Here is an 18,691-nt window from a genome sequence, read left to right on the forward strand (position 1 = left end):
TCCTCCCACTTCTGACTGTATGACTCTAACCTTGTTGCTGGTATCCTTAAGATTTATATTGACTGTTTCCTAATATGATTTGATTGCCTATTTGTTCCCTATGACTTTCATTAAGTGTTGTACCTTATGATTCTTGACAAATGTATCTTTTCTTTTATGTACTCCGAGAGCGTATGCACCAAGACAAATTCCTTGTGTGTCCAATCACACTTGGCCAATGAAGAATTCTATTTTATTCTAATTCTCTATTCCATTCCATTCCATTCCATTCCATTCCATTCTATTCTATTCCATTCTTACTGTTAATGTTCATTACAAAAGAAGATAAGTTTCTCTCTTACTGCTCTCCCAAAAGTTACCTGTGGAATCTTGAAGAGATTTACACTTTCTGCCATAAAGGAAGAAGTAGGGGCATCTAACCCTCCAATGATGGCCATGAGATTCTTCTGGTTATCACATTTGTAGTTAGGAACAAATTCCTGGGATCTGAAAAGGAGGTCCAGAGTGGTGCGGTAAGTCATCCTTGGGTTGTAGTAACTGTCACAGATGTGGAACCCAAGAGTGATGTTAGGTAAGATCTGGGAGTCTTCATTGATCTCCTTCACAGCAAAGGCCACGGCAAGGACGTGTTGATAGAATTTAGTTATTACACTGCCAAGAGTTAAATCCCCCCAATTGAAGAAAGTCATTTTAAGATTCTTATAATTTGGCATCATTTCTAACTATGTAACAAAGGTTTCTATCTCTGATGCAAGTAGGAAGGTGATAAGTACAATGTATTAATGTATTGTAATAATTTGTACAGAGTGCCATCACTCTGCTAAACAAATAATTCCCTCAACACTGTCAAACTAGTTACTAAGTCTGTATTACTATTAATCTTTTCATCCTTCCTGTCACCCATCTCCTCCCACCTATGACTGTAATCTTGTTGCTGGTATCCTTAAGATTTATATTGACGGTTTCCTAATATAATTTGATTGCTTATTTGTTCCCTATGACTATCATTAAGTGCTGTACCTTATGATTCTTGACAAATGTATCTTTTCTTTTATGTACACCGAGAGCGTATGCACCAAGACAAATTCCTTGTGTATCCAATCACACTTGGCCAATAAAGAATTCTATTCTGTTCTGTTCTGTTCTGTTCTGTTCTGTTCTATTCTATTCTATTCTATTCTATTCTATTCTATTCTATTCTATTCTATTCTATTCTATTCTATTGTAATAATTTGTTTTTGAGTGTTTCCATGGTTTGAAATAAATATGCGTGACAGCAAACAAATTATGTTTTCTAAGCTACATTTATTTTATATCAGTTTAGCATGAAATGAAATATAAACAGATCTTGTTTTAAAAGAAATAACTTCAGCTCATTAAATGTTCTTCAAAAAAACCTCAATAAGCCTTTTGGAGATTTAATTTAGGAATCAATAAGACTTTAAGACTCTAATGTATTTTCATGAGAAAAATTTTAACTTAATGTAAAGAAGGTATTTCTTCACTCACAACCCAATGTAATGCAAAGACAAAGAAGGCTTAGATTAGATCCAAAATGTACAGTAGTGGTCAAAATTGTGGAAACATTTTGAGAAAAGTGTATTTTCTAAAATTAGCTAATAACACCACTTTTTTTGGGAAGTAGTACCATAAAATTATATATCAATGGAAAGATAATTTAATCAAGAATGTAATGCAATAACTTTTATGAAGGATTTACTATTAGAATAGAGGTTACAGTATAAAGAAGAAAAGGGAAACCCGTAGAAAAAATGAAATATACAAAAATGATCACCATAGAAAAAAAATGAGAGATACAAAAATGATCACCATGTCAGTTAATACTTAGTTGGGTAACCTTTAGCATGAATTATAGCCTTACAATGTCTTCCCATGGAGTGAACCAAATCTTTTAGTTCTGCAGATGTTATAATGTGAAACCAAGATTGAATGATTGCTTCTGTTAACTGGGTTTTATTGCTGGGTTGCTTCTGACTTACAAGTTTCTTTAGTCGGCTCCATAGATTTTCAATTGGGTTAAGGTCTGGGCTATTTCCAGGCCATTCCAGCAGTGGAATAGGATTATCTTGAAACTAAAAAAAAAAAAAAAAAGTGGTGTTATGAGCCATCAAACCTCAAAAATACACTTTTCCCAAAAGGTTTCCACAATTTTGGCCACTACTGTGCATTATGTTGAAACTCATATAACAAATATTTAAGGAGCTGGCTAAGATTGGAGAACACCCCTGAAGAAAAATATATTCTTACAGTGGTAACTGATAAGGTTTTAGGGATGGATGTTCCTTAAATTCAATTTCAAGAAAGTTATAAAATATTTGAGACACCATCCCACCGATGATGAGATCACCAGGCTGGAACCACTCATGTGGAACAGGGAAAGCTTCACTTGCAGGGCATCTTAGAGTAGCTACTCTGTGCATGGAGAACATCAAAAGGAACAACAGCTTCATTCTATTGTTACATTTGGATCTATCCGTCAAATAGAAGTCAAATAGAAGAAGGAAGAGAATCTGTGGAAATGAACTTCATAGAGCAAAGCCCTTTGGGCCCCCATGTGACTCTAGAAGTACTTATACCACTTGTTTCTCAATTCCTATTCCCTTCTGCAGAGAACCTTTGATGTTTTGGACTACATGGAAAATAGACTGATTTCAGTTATTTATAAGGGATATAATTACCTGTTAAACATTGGCAAGCTGGCAATTTTTCTTTGCATAGCTGATCAACATCTTTCTCTCTTTTGGGTGACCGACAGTTAACCTGTTTGGAAAATACTTGGAGAAGTAGAATTGGGAAGGTATTTTTCACTTTTCTATAGTTTTTCAAACTTATTCAAAATAATATTTACAGGTAATCCTCAAATTACATCAACAACAGCTAAAATCCTACCAGTGACTTTAAAAGTTTTTCTTAAAGCAACGTTTCGACAGGCTGAAGATGACAGGGTGTGAGCCTGTCAAAACGTTGCTTTAAGAAAAACTTTTAAAGTCACTGGTAGGATTTTAGCTGAGGTTTTAAAGGACCTTGCAGAGTGCTCTGTAGGGAATTTTAGAAGATTTTAAACTGGGATTTTAACTAGGATTTTAAATATTTTAACCAACTTATTTATAATGACGCGGGAAAACACCCGAGATTTTAATTTTTTGCATTATATATATATATATATATATATATATATATATATGTATGTATGTATGTATGTATGTATGTATGTATATGTATATGTATATGTATATGTATATGTATATGTATATGTATATGTATATGTATATGTATATGTATATGTATGGGTATGGGTATGGGTATGGGTATGGGTATGGGTATGGGTGTGTTTTTGTGTGTGTGTATATATATGAAAAAAGAACTGTAAAGCCTACAAACTTGAAATTTGGCACGTATGTTCCTCTTGGCTTCTATGAGCTCGCTAAGAAAGTATTTTTCGAAATTAATATGTGGTATATTCATATACAGTATATTAAGAAGCTCTGATGCTAAGAAGTTAGACACTCTACTCCCCCTCCCCCCCTGAAAAGTCCCAACTGCCACTTGCCTCACATTCCGTTACCTCAATTCAAACTGGCAGACATTGCACTCCTTCACTCAGGGGCAGTCTGGGGCTCCTTACAGAACTAAATGTCACTACTTCACCAAAATGTCTACGGCTCCCCCCTATGGAACTGCTTCCGGACTCAAGGTGGTGGGAGAGATATTCCCTTATGTGTTTCAATCACTGACCACCACTGAGCCAACGGATTGTGAACTGACTTTCTCCTGCATAGTGTTCCAGTCCCAACTCACTTCTTACCCTTACCCTATGTATCTATCTTGAACCAAAATTCTTCATCTACATACATACATACATACATACATACATACATACATACATATAATTTTTCTAAATTTATTCAATACACACCAGTGGTGAGTTGCTACCGGTTTGCCCCAATTCAGGCGAAATAGTAGCAGCGGTGATGGGAGGCTCCACCCCCCCCCCTCCGGACATCATCAAATACAATCTGCGCATGCGCAGAAGCGAACTGGTAACAATGGTAAATGAAACCCACCCCTCACACACACACACACACACACACACACACACACACACACACACACACAAATACACATATATATAGTCCTCGACTTACAACAGTTCATTTAGTGACCATTCAAAGTTTACAATGGCGCTGACACACACACACACAAACCAAAATGCTTCATCTACTCTTCTAACATATCTAACTGAGATGTAAAGTAGCTTTGAGAGTTCATGGTACTTGAAATAATTGACCTAAAATGTGCAGGGATACAGCAAAGGTCTTCCAATTTCAACATTTCCATGAGGAAAAAAAAAATCAATTGTTGTTGGTTCCCAATTTTCTAAAATGTTGTATTTTCAAAACCGACAGTAGGACATCTCCATCTTAAATTAGGAAATATTCCTCGATGATTGATATTTCTTTATAGCGAAAAAGTTATACTTTCTTTTCAGGGGTGCTATTCAGTAGGTTCTGACAGGTTCTGGAGAACTGGTAAGGGAAACTTTGAGTAGTTCAGAGAACCGACAAATACCACCTCTGGCTGGCCCCAGAGTAGGGTGGGAATGGAGATTTTTCAATATCCTTGCCCTGGAGTGGGGAGGGAATGGAGATTTTACAGTATCCTTCCCCTGGAGTGGGGAGGGAATGGGGATTTTGCAGTATCCTTCCCCTGGAGTGGGGAGGGAATGGGGGTTTTGCAGTATCCTTCCCCTGCTATACCCACTACACCACACCATGTCCACAGAACCAGTAGTAAAAAAAATTGAATTCCACCACTGGTTCCTATACTGGACATTTTAATTTCTACTTCTGCTGTGAGCGCTGCAAAAGCATCAGGAAAATCATCTGGCCAGTAAATGCTCAGCTCTATTATGTCGCCTTGATTCCACCCCAATGCAAGAGATTACAGGGTTGTGAAAAAGAAAAAAAGGATATACCAGAATAGAAGAAAAGGAACTGGAGAAGACAGCAAAATACAAAGACATGCAAATAGAAACGGAATGTCTGTGACAAAAGAAAGCAAAGGTAACAACAACAACAACAACAACAATAATAATAATAATAACAATAATAATAATATCAGGAGTACTGAAAAAAGAAACAGAAAGCTTTATTTTGGCAGCTCAAGAACAAGCCCTAGCCACAAACTGCATGAAGGCAAAAATTCAACATGTTACCACCAACAGCAAATGCCGCCTCTGCAATGAGAAAGATGAGACAGTCGACCACCTGATCAGTGGGTGCAGCAAAATTTCACAAACTGACTACCTACAACGCCATGACCGTGTTGCTAAGATCATTCACTGGAAATTGTGCCAGAAGTTTGGATATGACTACAGCAAAAACCACTGGGAACATCAGGTTGAGAAAGTTTTAGAGAATGAGAAACTCAAGATCTTGTGGGACTTTAGGATTCAGACTGACAGGCACTTGGTCCACAACACACCTGACATAACAATAGTTGAAAAGAAAAAAATAAGGTTCATTGACATTGCAATACCTGGTGATGCACAGATTGAAGATAAGCAGCAAGAAAAAATCACAAAGTACCGGGATTTGCAAACTGAAGTTGAGCGACTATGGAAAAAGAAATCGTGTGTTGTTCCGAATGTAATTGGAGCCCTTGGAGCAATACCCAAAGGGCTACCCCACTATTTAGAAATTCTAAATTTGCTGGACTTGAACATTTTGACTCTACAAAAAACCACCTTACTCGGAACAGCTTACATCCTCCGACGTTACCTTAACAGTTCCTAGGTCCTTGGTTAGGACTCGAGCTGCTGAGCTATTAACCAGCCTCAAAGGCTGTGAATCTCACTAAAGATTAACTAATAATAATAATAATAATAATAATAATAATAATAATAATAATAATACGTGCTTTGGGTGCAAGCTCAAAACATCTGAAGATTCACTTAAACACCATCGGCATTGACAAATTCACCACTAGTCAATTGCAAAAGACAATTTTATTCAGAAAAGCTTACACCCTGCAATGATGCATTTAAATACCACCAAACATCCACATCTGCCATTGGGAAGGATTTGATATGGGGAACAAATTGCCAAAGCCAGTTTGAACATCTAACCATGTGACAAACCACGGTAAAAATAATCCCCCATAAATCCTTCTTTGGCAAAAAACAAACTACATGGTTCCTGCAAACAGCAAATGGTCCTTGTCAGCATTTTTTCTTAGCAAGAGAGATCATATGGGGTCCTATTTTGTCTTTGTGAGTTGCTCCCTGTGGTTGAGGTCAGGACGCAAAACAATGATGTAGCATTTTGGCAAAAATATGCATCCCAGTAAAGCAGCACTGGAGGACAAGATGGAAAAGACCTCCACAGCTACCATGGCTTTGCCTTTTGTGCTCATATAGGCTGGAAAGAAGGAGATCCAAACACTGCAGAAGGCCAACATGCTGAAGGTGATGAACTTGGCTTCGTTAAAGGTGTCTGGTAATTTACGGGCAAGGAAAGCCACAATAAAGCTGGCGATGGCCAAGATACCCATGTAGCCCAAGACACAGTAGAAGAAGAAAGCTGACCCCTCATTGCACTGTAAAATCATTTCCTGGGACTGTGAATGCATGTCCAACTCAGGGAATGGAGGGAATGTGAACAACCAAATAGTACAAATACATACTTGGAAGAGGGAGCAGGAGAGGACAATAGAAAAGGCCAATTTTTTTCCCACCCATTTCCTCATCTGAGATCCTGGTTTAGTGGCCATGAAAGCCACAACCACAGTGATGGTTTTGGCCAGGACACTAGAAATGGCCACTGAGAAGGTGATGCCAAAAGTTGATTGTCTGAGAAGACAGGTCACTTTGCCAGGTTGGCTGAGGAAGAGCAAAGAGGAGAGAAAACAGATTTGAAGAGAGACAAGCAGGGTGTAGGTGAGGGACTGGTTGTTGGCTTTCACAATGGGAGTATCCCTGTGCTTAATACAAATTCCAAGTACCCAAGATGTTAACAAGAAAAAACAAAGAGCTGCTGAAGCTAAACCAATTCCTAAGGTTTCTTTAAAATTTAGAAAGACCAGCAATTTCAGGATACATCCTTTCTTTTCTTTATTTGGATAATGATCTTGAGAACATTCAAAACAGTCATCCATATCTGGAAGAAAAGATAAGAATTTGTTAGATAAAGAAGTTTTCGAATTGAATGACTGCCCAGGGATTCAAGCGATAAATACATGCGGGGTTTTCTGGTAAGACTAATGTTCTTTACTCTTCTCTATTTCCAATACAATTCCCCCCCCCCCTCCGACTAATTCTCAAGCTACTGTACAAATTATCTGAAGATCTCCCACTCAAATATTTATTAGGTCAGACATTATTTATCTGGGCTTACGATGATTAGACACTGATCACAAGTTATCAAGATGACATCATAATAACAGTGGTGGGTTTCACATTATGTTACTACCAGTTCGCCTTGAGCGCCTGTCTTTCGCCATGTCGTTTGCTCACATGTGCGCCTTCCGTTCATGCGCCCAGGCTCAAAAACGTGCCTAAATAGGATGGCATAGAACTGGGGTGGGCAGGTGGGTGCCCCCCCCTGCGATTTCCGCTACTGGTTCGGCAAACCAGTTCGAACCGGCTGAATACCACTTCTGCGTCATAATATAGGCAATACCAGAAAAGAAGGCTTTTAAAAATGCTAAATATATTCTTACAATTTTTTTTTTCAGTTTTTAACTGAGTGAAGAATCTTAGGGGAAAGAACAGCAAATGCAAATGAAGTTGAAAATGTGAATAATAAATAGATAAGAGATCATATGATCATAGACTGCCTGCAATTACTGCAGCTGTCTGCCATTACTGCAAGTTCGAATCTCACCAGGCTCAAGATTGACTCAGCCTTCCATCCTTTCGAGGTAGGTAAAATGAGGACCTGGATTGTGGGGACAATAAGCTGACTTTGTATAAAAAAGAACACCGCTTAGGGGGCGGCCGAAAGCCCTACTAAGCATGTATATACAAAAGTATGAAGGCTATTGTTTAACGCATTGTAAGCCGCCCTGAGTCTCCGGAGAAGGGCGGCATATAAATTGAACCAATAAATAAATAAATAAATAAATAAATAAATAAATAAATAAATAAATAAATAAATAAATAAATAAATAAACAAACAAACAAACAAACAAACAAACAAACAATCTAAGTTTCAGTGGATATATATTTTGGGGCTCTATTAAGAAAGCCTACTCATTAGAATCTGATACACAAACCTTTGACCCCTGAACAACGGACAATAATCCACAGGTGCAGAAATGTATATTCAACGTGAAGAACATGTCAAAACATTAATTATATGCATCCAAACTTCGTGCATTACAATTTGCTTAAATCCAACTTTTTTTAAAAAAGTTGATGGATTGTCTCACTTACCCTTTTGATTTGAAATCTTCCCTTCTGGACATGGCACACAGTTGTAGCAACAGAATTGTCTTCCTTCCATTCCTTTCTTCCAGTATCCGGGGGAGCAACCATCATTACACAGAGAAATTGGAAGTACCTGGTCATAAACATGAAAGGTTTTGCAAAGGGAGATCTTTAGAAGAGTTCCTAATTCTTCATTATGGCAGGAAGCAATATTTGACTTCCCAAAGGGCTATTGAATTTTATTAAACTTGATTTATAAAGGTATACAGATTCAACATCTTTTCAATTAATAATTGCAACACAAATATGAAATGTGTTCTCATTGTAATGTCACTTTTGTATATATGGAGAGTAATGCCTTTCTTCTTTCAAAAAACAGAAATTACATTTATAAATTGCATAGATTTATACAGAGATTATGTTCAATATGGCTTTACGGACAAAGGCATCTTCATGATATAATAATGGATCACAATATAATCCATTAAATGTGTCCATACCTGGTTAAAAGCTGGGTGCCAGACAATCACATCTTCATCAATAAATAATTCTTTCCGTTTTGGAGCACTGGGATCTATCCTTCCAACTCTAACTCTCTGAAAGGATCTGTTTGGAAAAGTGATCATGTTGGTGATGTCAAACCCTCCAGTTGTTTCCCCTTTCTCATTCAGGAACACTCTCTCCCCAGCCGAATTGTTAAAAGAAATACCTTGAAGAAATGGATGGAGCTACTTCAAAGAGAATGAAAGAGAGAAGGAATTGGAAGAAGCTAATAATAATATTCAAATTTTATTTACACGTTCTTTCCATTCCTGCGATAATGCTCAAATAGCTACATGGAGAAAATTGATAATCTATATTGCATGGAACTGTATAGATCTTCTCTATAAATGATTTTAAGGAAATATAAGGGGGAAATCATTCAATAAAAGCAAAATGAAAACAATCTATTTTGAATATGATATGGACTCACTATTTATACAATGAATCAAGCCTACACCATCCATAATCTTATTCTATCTATCTATCTATCTATCTATCTATCTATCTATCTATCATCTATCTATCTATACGTCCATCCATCCATCCATCCTCGAGCTATCTATCTATCATCTATCTATCTATCTATCTATCTATCTATCTATCTATCTATCTCAATCTAGTTTGGTCTGATCTTTCATCGGAATAGAGCCGGAAGGGACCTTGGAGGTCTTCTAGTACCAGCCCTCTGCTCAAGTAGGAGAACCTATACCATTGTACACAAGTGACTGTCCAGTCCCTTCTTAGAAACCTCCAGTGATGGAGCACCCACAATTTCTAGTGGCAAGCTGTTCCACTGGCTAATTCTTCTAGCTGTTAGGAAGTTTCTTCTTAATTCCAGGTTGCTTATCCAGATCTGATCTAAACTTATCTAGATTAATATTTTCCGATACAAAAAGAAGATGTTAATTAACAATTGTTAATTGTTATGGAGAATGTCTTTCAAAATATAGATTTTTGTTTAAACCAGAACTAAAATTAAGAGGTCAACTAAATTTAAGTAAGATGCATAACATATGTATAGCATGTAGGCATCACCTGCCAAGGCTGCAGAGCTTGAAATTCAAACCTTTGACTTTCTCTGTGTGGGGCTTTTGATCTCACTGCCTCATGCAATGAATGTGCCACGGCATAAACAGCATTGTAGATACTGTAGCTTTGGCCAGTCATCTGCAACTCAAACAGAGCACCAGGCAGATTCTCCAAATTCTCTTCTCCGCTACAAGTTTCATCGATCATTGAGGGTGATTCTTCATTTGAAAGTGAACAGTCAAACAATTGCTCCCAAACATCTTGAAGAAATCCATCTTTGTGGGTTGAAGGTTTGATGACTTGAAGAAATTCTTTAAATCCTTGAATGTCTCTTGAATGAACAGTAAAGGAAAGAGCTCCGTGGAACAACTGGAGATCCCAGCTCTTTTGAAATCCTGTCAGTGCGAAATCAATTGGGAACATCAAGATCCATACCTTCCTAAATGACGCACTCTCTTTGTTTTCAGGATCACGTAAAAACACAACATTTCTGAGCCACAGAATTGTGAATAGTTCACCGTAGACAAGAAAAACATTGGCTTTCTGATCTGTCAGTATATTAAAAATAGTAGACATTAGATCAAAAAATTCTGATAGGTCTTCAAATGGGGCTTGCTGTGGAATCTTTTGTGTGAAGGCTAAACAGATCCCATTTTGGGAAAGCAACGGATTCAGTTTCTGCAAGAAATGTTCTCCCTTATTCTTATCGAATGTAAAGACTCCAATCCACATCCATCCAAAATGGAGAAGAAGATGTATAATACCACTGTATTGATGCTCTTCTTTTGGGACCAAGTAATAAAGTGAAGAGAACTTAGTAGCTTGGAGCTCTTCTTGGGCAAAGGAGCCATAGGTCAGCTTAACAAAGAAAGAGAGTCATTATTCATGACGATGGAGGGAAAAATATTAGAGGATGATCTCTAATGTTCATTACAAAAGACAACCGATTTATCTTTTACTGCTCTCCCCAAATTACCTGCGGAATTTTGAAGAGATTTATACTTTCTGCCATACAGGAAGAAGTAGAAGCATCTAATCCTCCAATAATGGCCATGAGATTCTTCTGGTTGTCGCATTTGTAGTTAGGAAAAAATCCCTTAGATTTGAAAAGCAGGTCCAGAGTGGTGCGGTAGGTCATCCTTGGGTTGTAGTAACTGTCATGGATGTGGAACCCAAGAGTGACATTAGGTAAGATCTGAGAGTCTTCATTGATCTCCTTCACAGCAAAGGCCAAGGCGAGGGCATGCTGGTAGAATTTGGTGACTATACTGCCAATAAGTTAAAAAAATCTTATTGATTAAGAAATTTAAACATTGTTATAGTTTGGCATCATTTATAAATGAATAAGAAACATTTCTGTCTCTGACGGAAGTAGGACGATGAGAGTTGCACATAATAAAATACTGGAGTAATTTATAGTGTTTCCATGTATTTCCATGCCTTACAATAAATAAGCACTACAGCCAATTGAATAGTCAGCTTTTTTACATACTACTACTTTTATTTTCTTTCAGTTTAGCAGAAACACATTCAGCAAATATCATGCATTTACTGCTAGCATATTTTGTGAGGAGTCATAATGGAGATCTTTAAAAAAAAAGTTCAGCTCATCGAATGTTCTTTAAAAAAACTTCTTTTGGCAAACATTTAATGTGTGAATGAAAAAGACTTTAAGACTTTAAAGCATTTTCACGAAAAAGATATTAACTTAAAGAAAACATTTCTTCTCCCACAACCAGATATACTCAAAAGACAAAGGAAGATACAAAATCTGCATTATGGTCATAAAAACCTTTAATCATATAAGAAATATTTGGGGAGTTCAGTAAAATTGGGGACACATCTGAAGGAAAAAAATATTACATTGGCAAGGGATAAAGTTGGAGAGAACGATGGTCCTTTAATTCAATTTCATAAAATGTGTAAAAAATGTGAGACACCATCCCACCGATGACAATGTCACCAGGCTGGAACCACTCATGTGGAACAGGGAAAGCTTCACTTGCAGGGCATCTTAGAGTAGCTACTCTGTGCATGGAGAACATCAAAAGGAACAACATCTTTCTTTCTATTGTGATGGAGAAAATGTCTGGGTCTGTCATTCAAAGAGAAGTTCTGGCAGATAAAACAGGAAGAATGAATGTCAGAAAGTCAGCATTATCCTTTACTGTCTCCATGCGGCTCTCATGATATTTATGAGGACTGTTTTTCAATTCCTATTTCCTTCTGCACAAAATGTTTGCTATTTCAGTCAAAGAGAAGTTCTGGCAGATAAAACAGGAGGAAGAGAATTTGTGGAAATAAACCTCATGAAGCCACCCCTTTGTGCTCTCATGTGGCTCTAGAAGTAATTATATGGGTTGTTTCTCCATTCCTATTCCCTTCTGTTGAGAACCTTTGATAGTTTTGGCCTATTTCGATAACAGACTGATCTCAGCTATTTGTAAGGCATATAATTTACCTTTGAAACATTGGCAAGCTGGCATTGTTTTCTTTGCATAGCTGACCAGCATCTTTCTCTCTTTTGTTGGGTCACCTAATAATTGACTGATTGCTTTGAAAATACTTGAAGAAGTAGAATTGGGAAGATATTTTGGAGATATTCTTTTTCACTTTTCTATAGTTCTTCAGATACATTCAGTAAAAAGTTATACATTCTTTTCTTGGATGTTTTAATTCCTATTTCTGTAGGCTTTAATTTTTACTAGTATTTATTCACTTTGGCTCATGATATGATATATTAGAGAATAACCTGGCTAAAATAAACTAGGCAAGATTCACCCTGCCTTCTTACTTCCTGTCTCCAATAAGGCAGCAGGGCCTCCCTAATCTTCAGCTTCCTCTTTAGCAGGATAGAGTCATCCATTTCAACATAATTACTTCACTTGTTTTAAATCACCTTATAAATCCTCATCTTGTTGTCCTTCTGAATTCTTTTATTTAAAATAGCTAGCTGTGTTTCCAACCCAGTTAAAATTTCCACCCACAAATTGCAGGGACTGGGTATGTCTAGTTTAATGAAAAGAAGACTAGAGGAGACATGATAGCAGTGTTCCAATATCTCACGGGCTGCCATAAAGAAGAGGTTATGTGGGTTTGGGGGAAAACCCACGGGGGATGGGGACGAGCCCGGCTGTTAATGGTGCCATAGGGGGTACGGACTCTGGGGGAAAGGGGACTGTTAGAATGCCCGCTATTGAGGGCTTCTCCATTAATAAGCTGAGTGGGAGGGGCAGGTATGGCGGGAGCAGGGGTCCGTATCATGTGGTGGGGACACGCGCTCGCTATCTCCGAGCGATTGCATGCTCCGGTCCCCTTAGCTCTTCCCGTTCCCCAGGTTGCTTACAGTCTCAGGGCCCGAGTCTCCGGCTGATGTTGTGTAATGCCAGGTCCGTAGTAAATAAAGCCCCCCTCATTTGTGATCTTATTCAGGAGGAGGGAGCGGACCTGGCAGGTACTACGGAGACCTGGTTGGGCCATGGGGGGGTTCCCCTTGTGGAGATGTGCCCATCAGTCTTCCATGCATTTCATCAGCCGAGAGCTCAGGGCAGGGGCGGGGGGGTGGCGGTCATTCTAAGAGAAGGTCTTGATCCGAGGGAGACCACTGTACCTCAGATAGCCAGATGTGAGTCCCTTTTTGTGAAGTGGGGTCGTGGGGTACAGATGGGTTTGTTGATCAGGTACCTGGCTCCCTGCCACGTGGCAACGACCCTGCCCGAACTCCTCAATGTTATAGCCGAGGTGGCGACTGATACCCCCAGACTTGTGGTCATGGGGGATTTCAACCTGCCATCTATCGGTGAAACATCTGAGGTAGCTCGGGAGTTCATGGCTTCCATGATGGCCATGGACCTGACCCAAGTAATTCATGGCCCTACTCACATAGGGAGACATACTCTGGACTTAGTTTTTATCTCTGGTCAGTGGTTGAGTGGCCTTGATATAGGGGATATAGATACTGAACCCTTGTCATGGTCTGACCACTCGCTCCTTCGACTTGACTTTCCGACCGCCGCACCCCGTCGCAGGTGGTTCTGCCCCAGGCGCCTGATGGATCCTGATAGGTTCCAGATGGAGCTTGGGCCATTTCCTGAGACTCTAGCTCATGACTCGGCTGATGACCTGGTGGCTGCCTGGGATAGTGCAGCTGCCGGGGCTTTGGACCGAGTCGTGCCTTTGTGGCCTCTGACCCGGCACCGAACTCACTTAGCTTCTTGGTTCTCTGAGGAGCTGAGAGAGATGAAGCACTGGAAAAGATGCCTAGAGAGCGGTTGGAGGGCCAGTCGTTCCGAATCTGACTTGACACTGGTAAGGTCTCATATTAAGACCTACCTAGTGGCGATAAAAGCGGCAAAATCTAGCTATTTTATCTTATCGTATCATCAGATAACTGTCCAGCCGCCCTGTTCAGGGTGACCCGCTCCCTTCTCCATCTGGGAGCGCGGGATGACCCCTTGCAGGGCCGAGCTGAGGATTTTGTACAGAATCTGTATGATAAAATAACTCAGATTCGGGAAGACTTGGCTGCTGACTGGGTTAGTTCAGACGAGATGACTGAGGCAGGCCTTGAGACTGTTATCTGGGAGGAGTTTGATCCTGTGGCTCCCGAGGACATGGACAGGATCTTGGGACAGCTGAACGCAACCACATGTTTATTGGACCCGTGTCCCTCCTGGTTGGTGCTGGCTTCCCGGGAGGTTACACGAGGCTGGCTCCAGGGGATTATCAACGCTTCTTTGAGTGAGGGTGTCCTGCCGGCCGCCTTGAAAGAGGCGGTGGTGAGGCCTGTCCTCAAGAAGCCATCACTGGATCTGGCTGTTTTGGCTAACTATTGTCCAGTCTCCAACCTTCGTTTTATTGCAAAGATTGTTGAGAGTGTGGTGGCACGACAGCTTCCCCAGTACCTGGATGAAGCTGTCTATTTGGATCCGCTCCAGTCCGGCTTCAGACCTGGGTACAGCACGGAAACGGCATTGGTCGCGTTGGTGGATGATCTCTGGAGGGCTCAGGATAGGGGTTATTCCTCTATCCTGGTCCTGTTAGATCTCTCAGCGGCTTTTGATACCATCGACCATGGTATCATGTTGCGCCGGCTGGAGGGACTGGGAGTGGGGGGCACCGTTTTGCGGTGGTTCTCCTCCTATCTCTCAGACCGGTCGCAATCCTTGTTGACAGGGGGGCAGCGGTCGACCCCAAGGTGCTTTGTTTGTGGGGTGCCACAAGGGTCGGTCCTCTCACCCCTCCTGTTCAACATTTATGTGAAGCCGCTGGGTAAGATCATCCGTTGTTTTGGGGTGGAGTTCCATCAGTACGCTGATGATACTCAGCTGTACAGCTCCACTCCAGACCATCCCAACGATGCCTTGGAAGTGATGTCCCAGTGCCTGGAGGCCGTGCGGGTCTGGATGGGGAGAAACAGGCTTCGACTCAACCCTTCCAAGACCGAGTGGCTGTGGCTGCCGGCATCTCGGTATAGCCAGCTGATGCCATCACTGGTTATTGGGGGCAAATCATTGGCCCCCACGGAAAGGGCCCGCAACTTGGGTGTCTTCCTGTTCTCACGGCTGTCTTTAGAAGGGCATATGACGGCCGTGGCCCGGGGGACTTTCTATCAGGTTTGCCTGATACGCCAGTTGCTTCCCTTTCTGGATTGGGACTCCCTACGCACGGTCACTCAATCACTCGTCACTTCTCGTCTGGACTATTGTAATGCTCTCTACATGGTACTCCCCTTGGGGTACACCCGGAGGCTCCAACTGATGCAGAATGTGGCCACGTGGGGAATTATGGGAGCGACGGGGCGCGCCCATTTGACTCCTCTCCTGCGCGAGCTGCATTGGCTTCTGGTGGACTTCTGGGTGCGCTTCAAGGTTTTGGTGATCACCTTTAAAGCACTCCATGGTTTAGGGCTGGGGTACTTATGGGACCGCCTTCTGCCACCAATAGCCTCCCACCGGCCAGTTCGCTCCCACAGAGAGGGCCTCCTCAGGGTGCCGTCGGCCAGACAATGTCAGCTGGCGACCCCCAGGAGGAGAGCCTTCTCTGTGGTGGCACAGAGCCTTTGGAACAATCTACCCCCAGAGATACGAGTGATCTCCGACCTCCGGACTTTTCGTTGGGCCCTAAAAACTTATTTCTTTCAGTGAGCCGGTCTGTCCTGATTTTATGGTTGGTTTTAAAATTTGATACGGATTTTTAAATTGATAAGTTTTAAACTACGGGCCAAATTTATTTAATTATTTTAAATCTATTTTTAACTTTATGTATAAATGTTTTTTATCTTGGCTATTCACTGCCCTGAGTCCGAAAGGAGAAGGGCGGTATAGAAGTTTGAATAAATAAATAAATAAATAAATAAATAAATAAATAAATAAATAAATAAATAAATAGGGAGTCAAGCTATTTTATGAATGGATACAGAAAAGAGGTAGAAATTAGAGAAAGTAAGATTATGAATGTTAATATTATAAGTATTGAAAGTAAAGAAGAGGGAGTCAAGCTATTCTCCAAAGCACCTGAGGGCAGGACAAGAAGCAATGGGTAGAAACTAATCAAGGAGAGAAGCAACTTAGAACTAAGGAGAAATTTCCTGACAGTTAGAACCATTAATCCGTGGAACAACTTGCCTCCAGAAGTTGTGAATGCACCAACACTGGAAGTTTGTTAAGTAGGGGTTGGATAACCATTTGTCTGAAGTGGTGTAGGGTTTCCTGCCTAAGCAGAGGTTTAGACTAGAAGACCTCCAAGCTGCCTTCCAACTCTGTTCTTCATTCAAATGACAATTAAGAAATACTAGGGGATACTCTAAAAGTTTCAGTTCACCATGAGGTCATATATTCTATCAGAAAGTTTGGAAGTCATTATTATAGCTAGGCCATCATCCTTCCAGAGGCGCTTTTTCAAGAGGTAATTCGACTTTACGGTACTGACCTGGATGGGCAGAAACAGACTCAAACTCAATCCCTCCAAGACTGAGTGGCTGTGGATGCCGGCATCTCGGGTTTCAGAGGCCCCATCACTTTTGATAGATGGGGAAAAACTTGCCCCCGTTGATAGGGCTCGCAACTTGGGTGTCCTCCTGGATGCTCGGCTGTCCCTAGAAGACCATCTAACGGCCGTGACCAGGGTGGCCTTCGCACAGGTTTGCCTGGTGCGCCAGTTGCACCCTTTCCTGGACCAAGATGACCTTTGCACAGTCACTCATGCCCTGGTTACTTCCCGCTTGGATTACTGCAATTCCCTCTACATGGGCCTGCCCCTGAAATGCACCCGGAGACTCCAGCTGATTCAGAATGCAGCCGCATGGGTTGTTACGGGAGCCGTTCGTTACTCCCATATAACACCTCTCCTGTGTGAGCTACACTGGTTACCAGTGGTTCTCTGGGTCCACTTCAAGGTGCTAGTTCTCACCTATAAGGCCCTACATGACTTAGGTCCGGGATATTTGCAGGACCTTCTCCTGCCTGCCTCTCACCGTCCTGTTCGCTCACATAGGGCCGCTCTCCTCAGGGTTCCAATGGCGAGCCAATGTCGTCTTGCTATGCCCAGGGGTAGGGCGTTCTCTGTGGGTGCTCCTACCTTCTGGAATGAATTACCTACCGAGCTCCAGATGGCTCCTGATCTTCGTTCCTTCCATCGGGACCTGAAGACTTGGCTGTTCAAACAAATAGGCTGACTCTGATTCCGGGCTTTATTATTTACTATTAATTAGTTATTTGGTTTATTTCCCCCAAAAAATGACAAACCTAATTGTGTGTGTGTGAGAGAGAGAGAGATGCAGAGACAGAGACAGAGAGACAGAGACAGAGATAGACACACACACACACACACACACACAGAGAGAGAGAGAGAGAGAGAGACAGAGACAGAGACAGAGACAGAGACAGAGACAGAGACAGAGACAGAGAGACAGAGAGTGACAGAGAGAGAGTCAGAGAGAGACAGAGAATGTATTGTGCACATGGATGTTTATGTAGACTATAAATTAATCTCCTAACCAAGAAAGCTTAATTCATGAAGTCTTGCTATCTTGCCATGTTGAAAAGGAGAATGGGTTAAGTTATAGAATCTTGGAAAAATAATTGAAAATGCCGCAGTATGTGCAGTTATTTTGAAAAGAATAATAGAATAATAGAGTTAGAAGGGACCTTGGAGGTTGTCTAGTCCAACCCCCTGCTTTAGCAGCAAACCCTACACTACTTCAGACAAATGGTTATCCAACCCCTTCTTAGAAAACTACCAATGTTCGAGCAGTCACAACTTCTGGAGGCAAGTTGATTAATTGTTCTAACTGTCAAGAAATGTCTCCTTAGTTCTAAGTTGCTTCTCTCCTTGATTAGTTTCCACCCATTGCTTCTTGTCCTACCCTCAGGTGTTTTGGAGAATAGCTTGACTCCCTCTTCTTTGTGGTAGCCCCTGAGATATTGGAACACAATTACCATATCTCCTGTAGTCCTTCTTTTTATTACATTAGACAACCATAGTTCCTGCAACCGTTCTTCATATGTTTTAGCCTCCAGTCCTCTACTCATCTTTGTTGCTCTTCTCTGCCCCCTTTCTAAAGTCTCCACATCTTTTTTACATCGTAAAAATTTTTCGTTTTCGAATGAGTAAACGAAATATATCTTAATATTAACAGATAGCATGGTGGCCTAAAGGTGGACCACACTC

General features: G+C 40.9%; 1 protein-coding gene across 1 annotated transcript; it reads right to left on the reverse strand.

Annotated features, from left to right (window-relative positions):
• Nucleotides 1-6,279: 6,279 nt before the first annotated feature.
• LOC132709881 (vomeronasal type-2 receptor 26-like) lies at nt 6,280-8,947 on the reverse strand. Its single transcript, XM_087892338.1, has 3 exons — nt 8,887-8,947; nt 8,456-8,638; nt 6,280-7,178 (listed from the first exon to the last, which is right to left on the reverse strand). The coding sequence occupies exons 1-3, from the start codon at nt 8,945-8,947 to the stop codon at nt 6,280-6,282; spliced, it is 1,143 nt and encodes a 380-aa protein (XP_087748464.1).
• Nucleotides 8,948-18,691: the final 9,744 nt, after the last annotated feature.

This window comes from Pantherophis guttatus, chromosome 4, assembly GCF_059756535.1.
Source record: "Pantherophis guttatus breed Tessera chromosome 4, ASM5975653v1, whole genome shotgun sequence".
NCBI classification, from domain to species: domain Eukaryota; kingdom Metazoa; phylum Chordata; class Lepidosauria; order Squamata; family Colubridae; genus Pantherophis; species Pantherophis guttatus.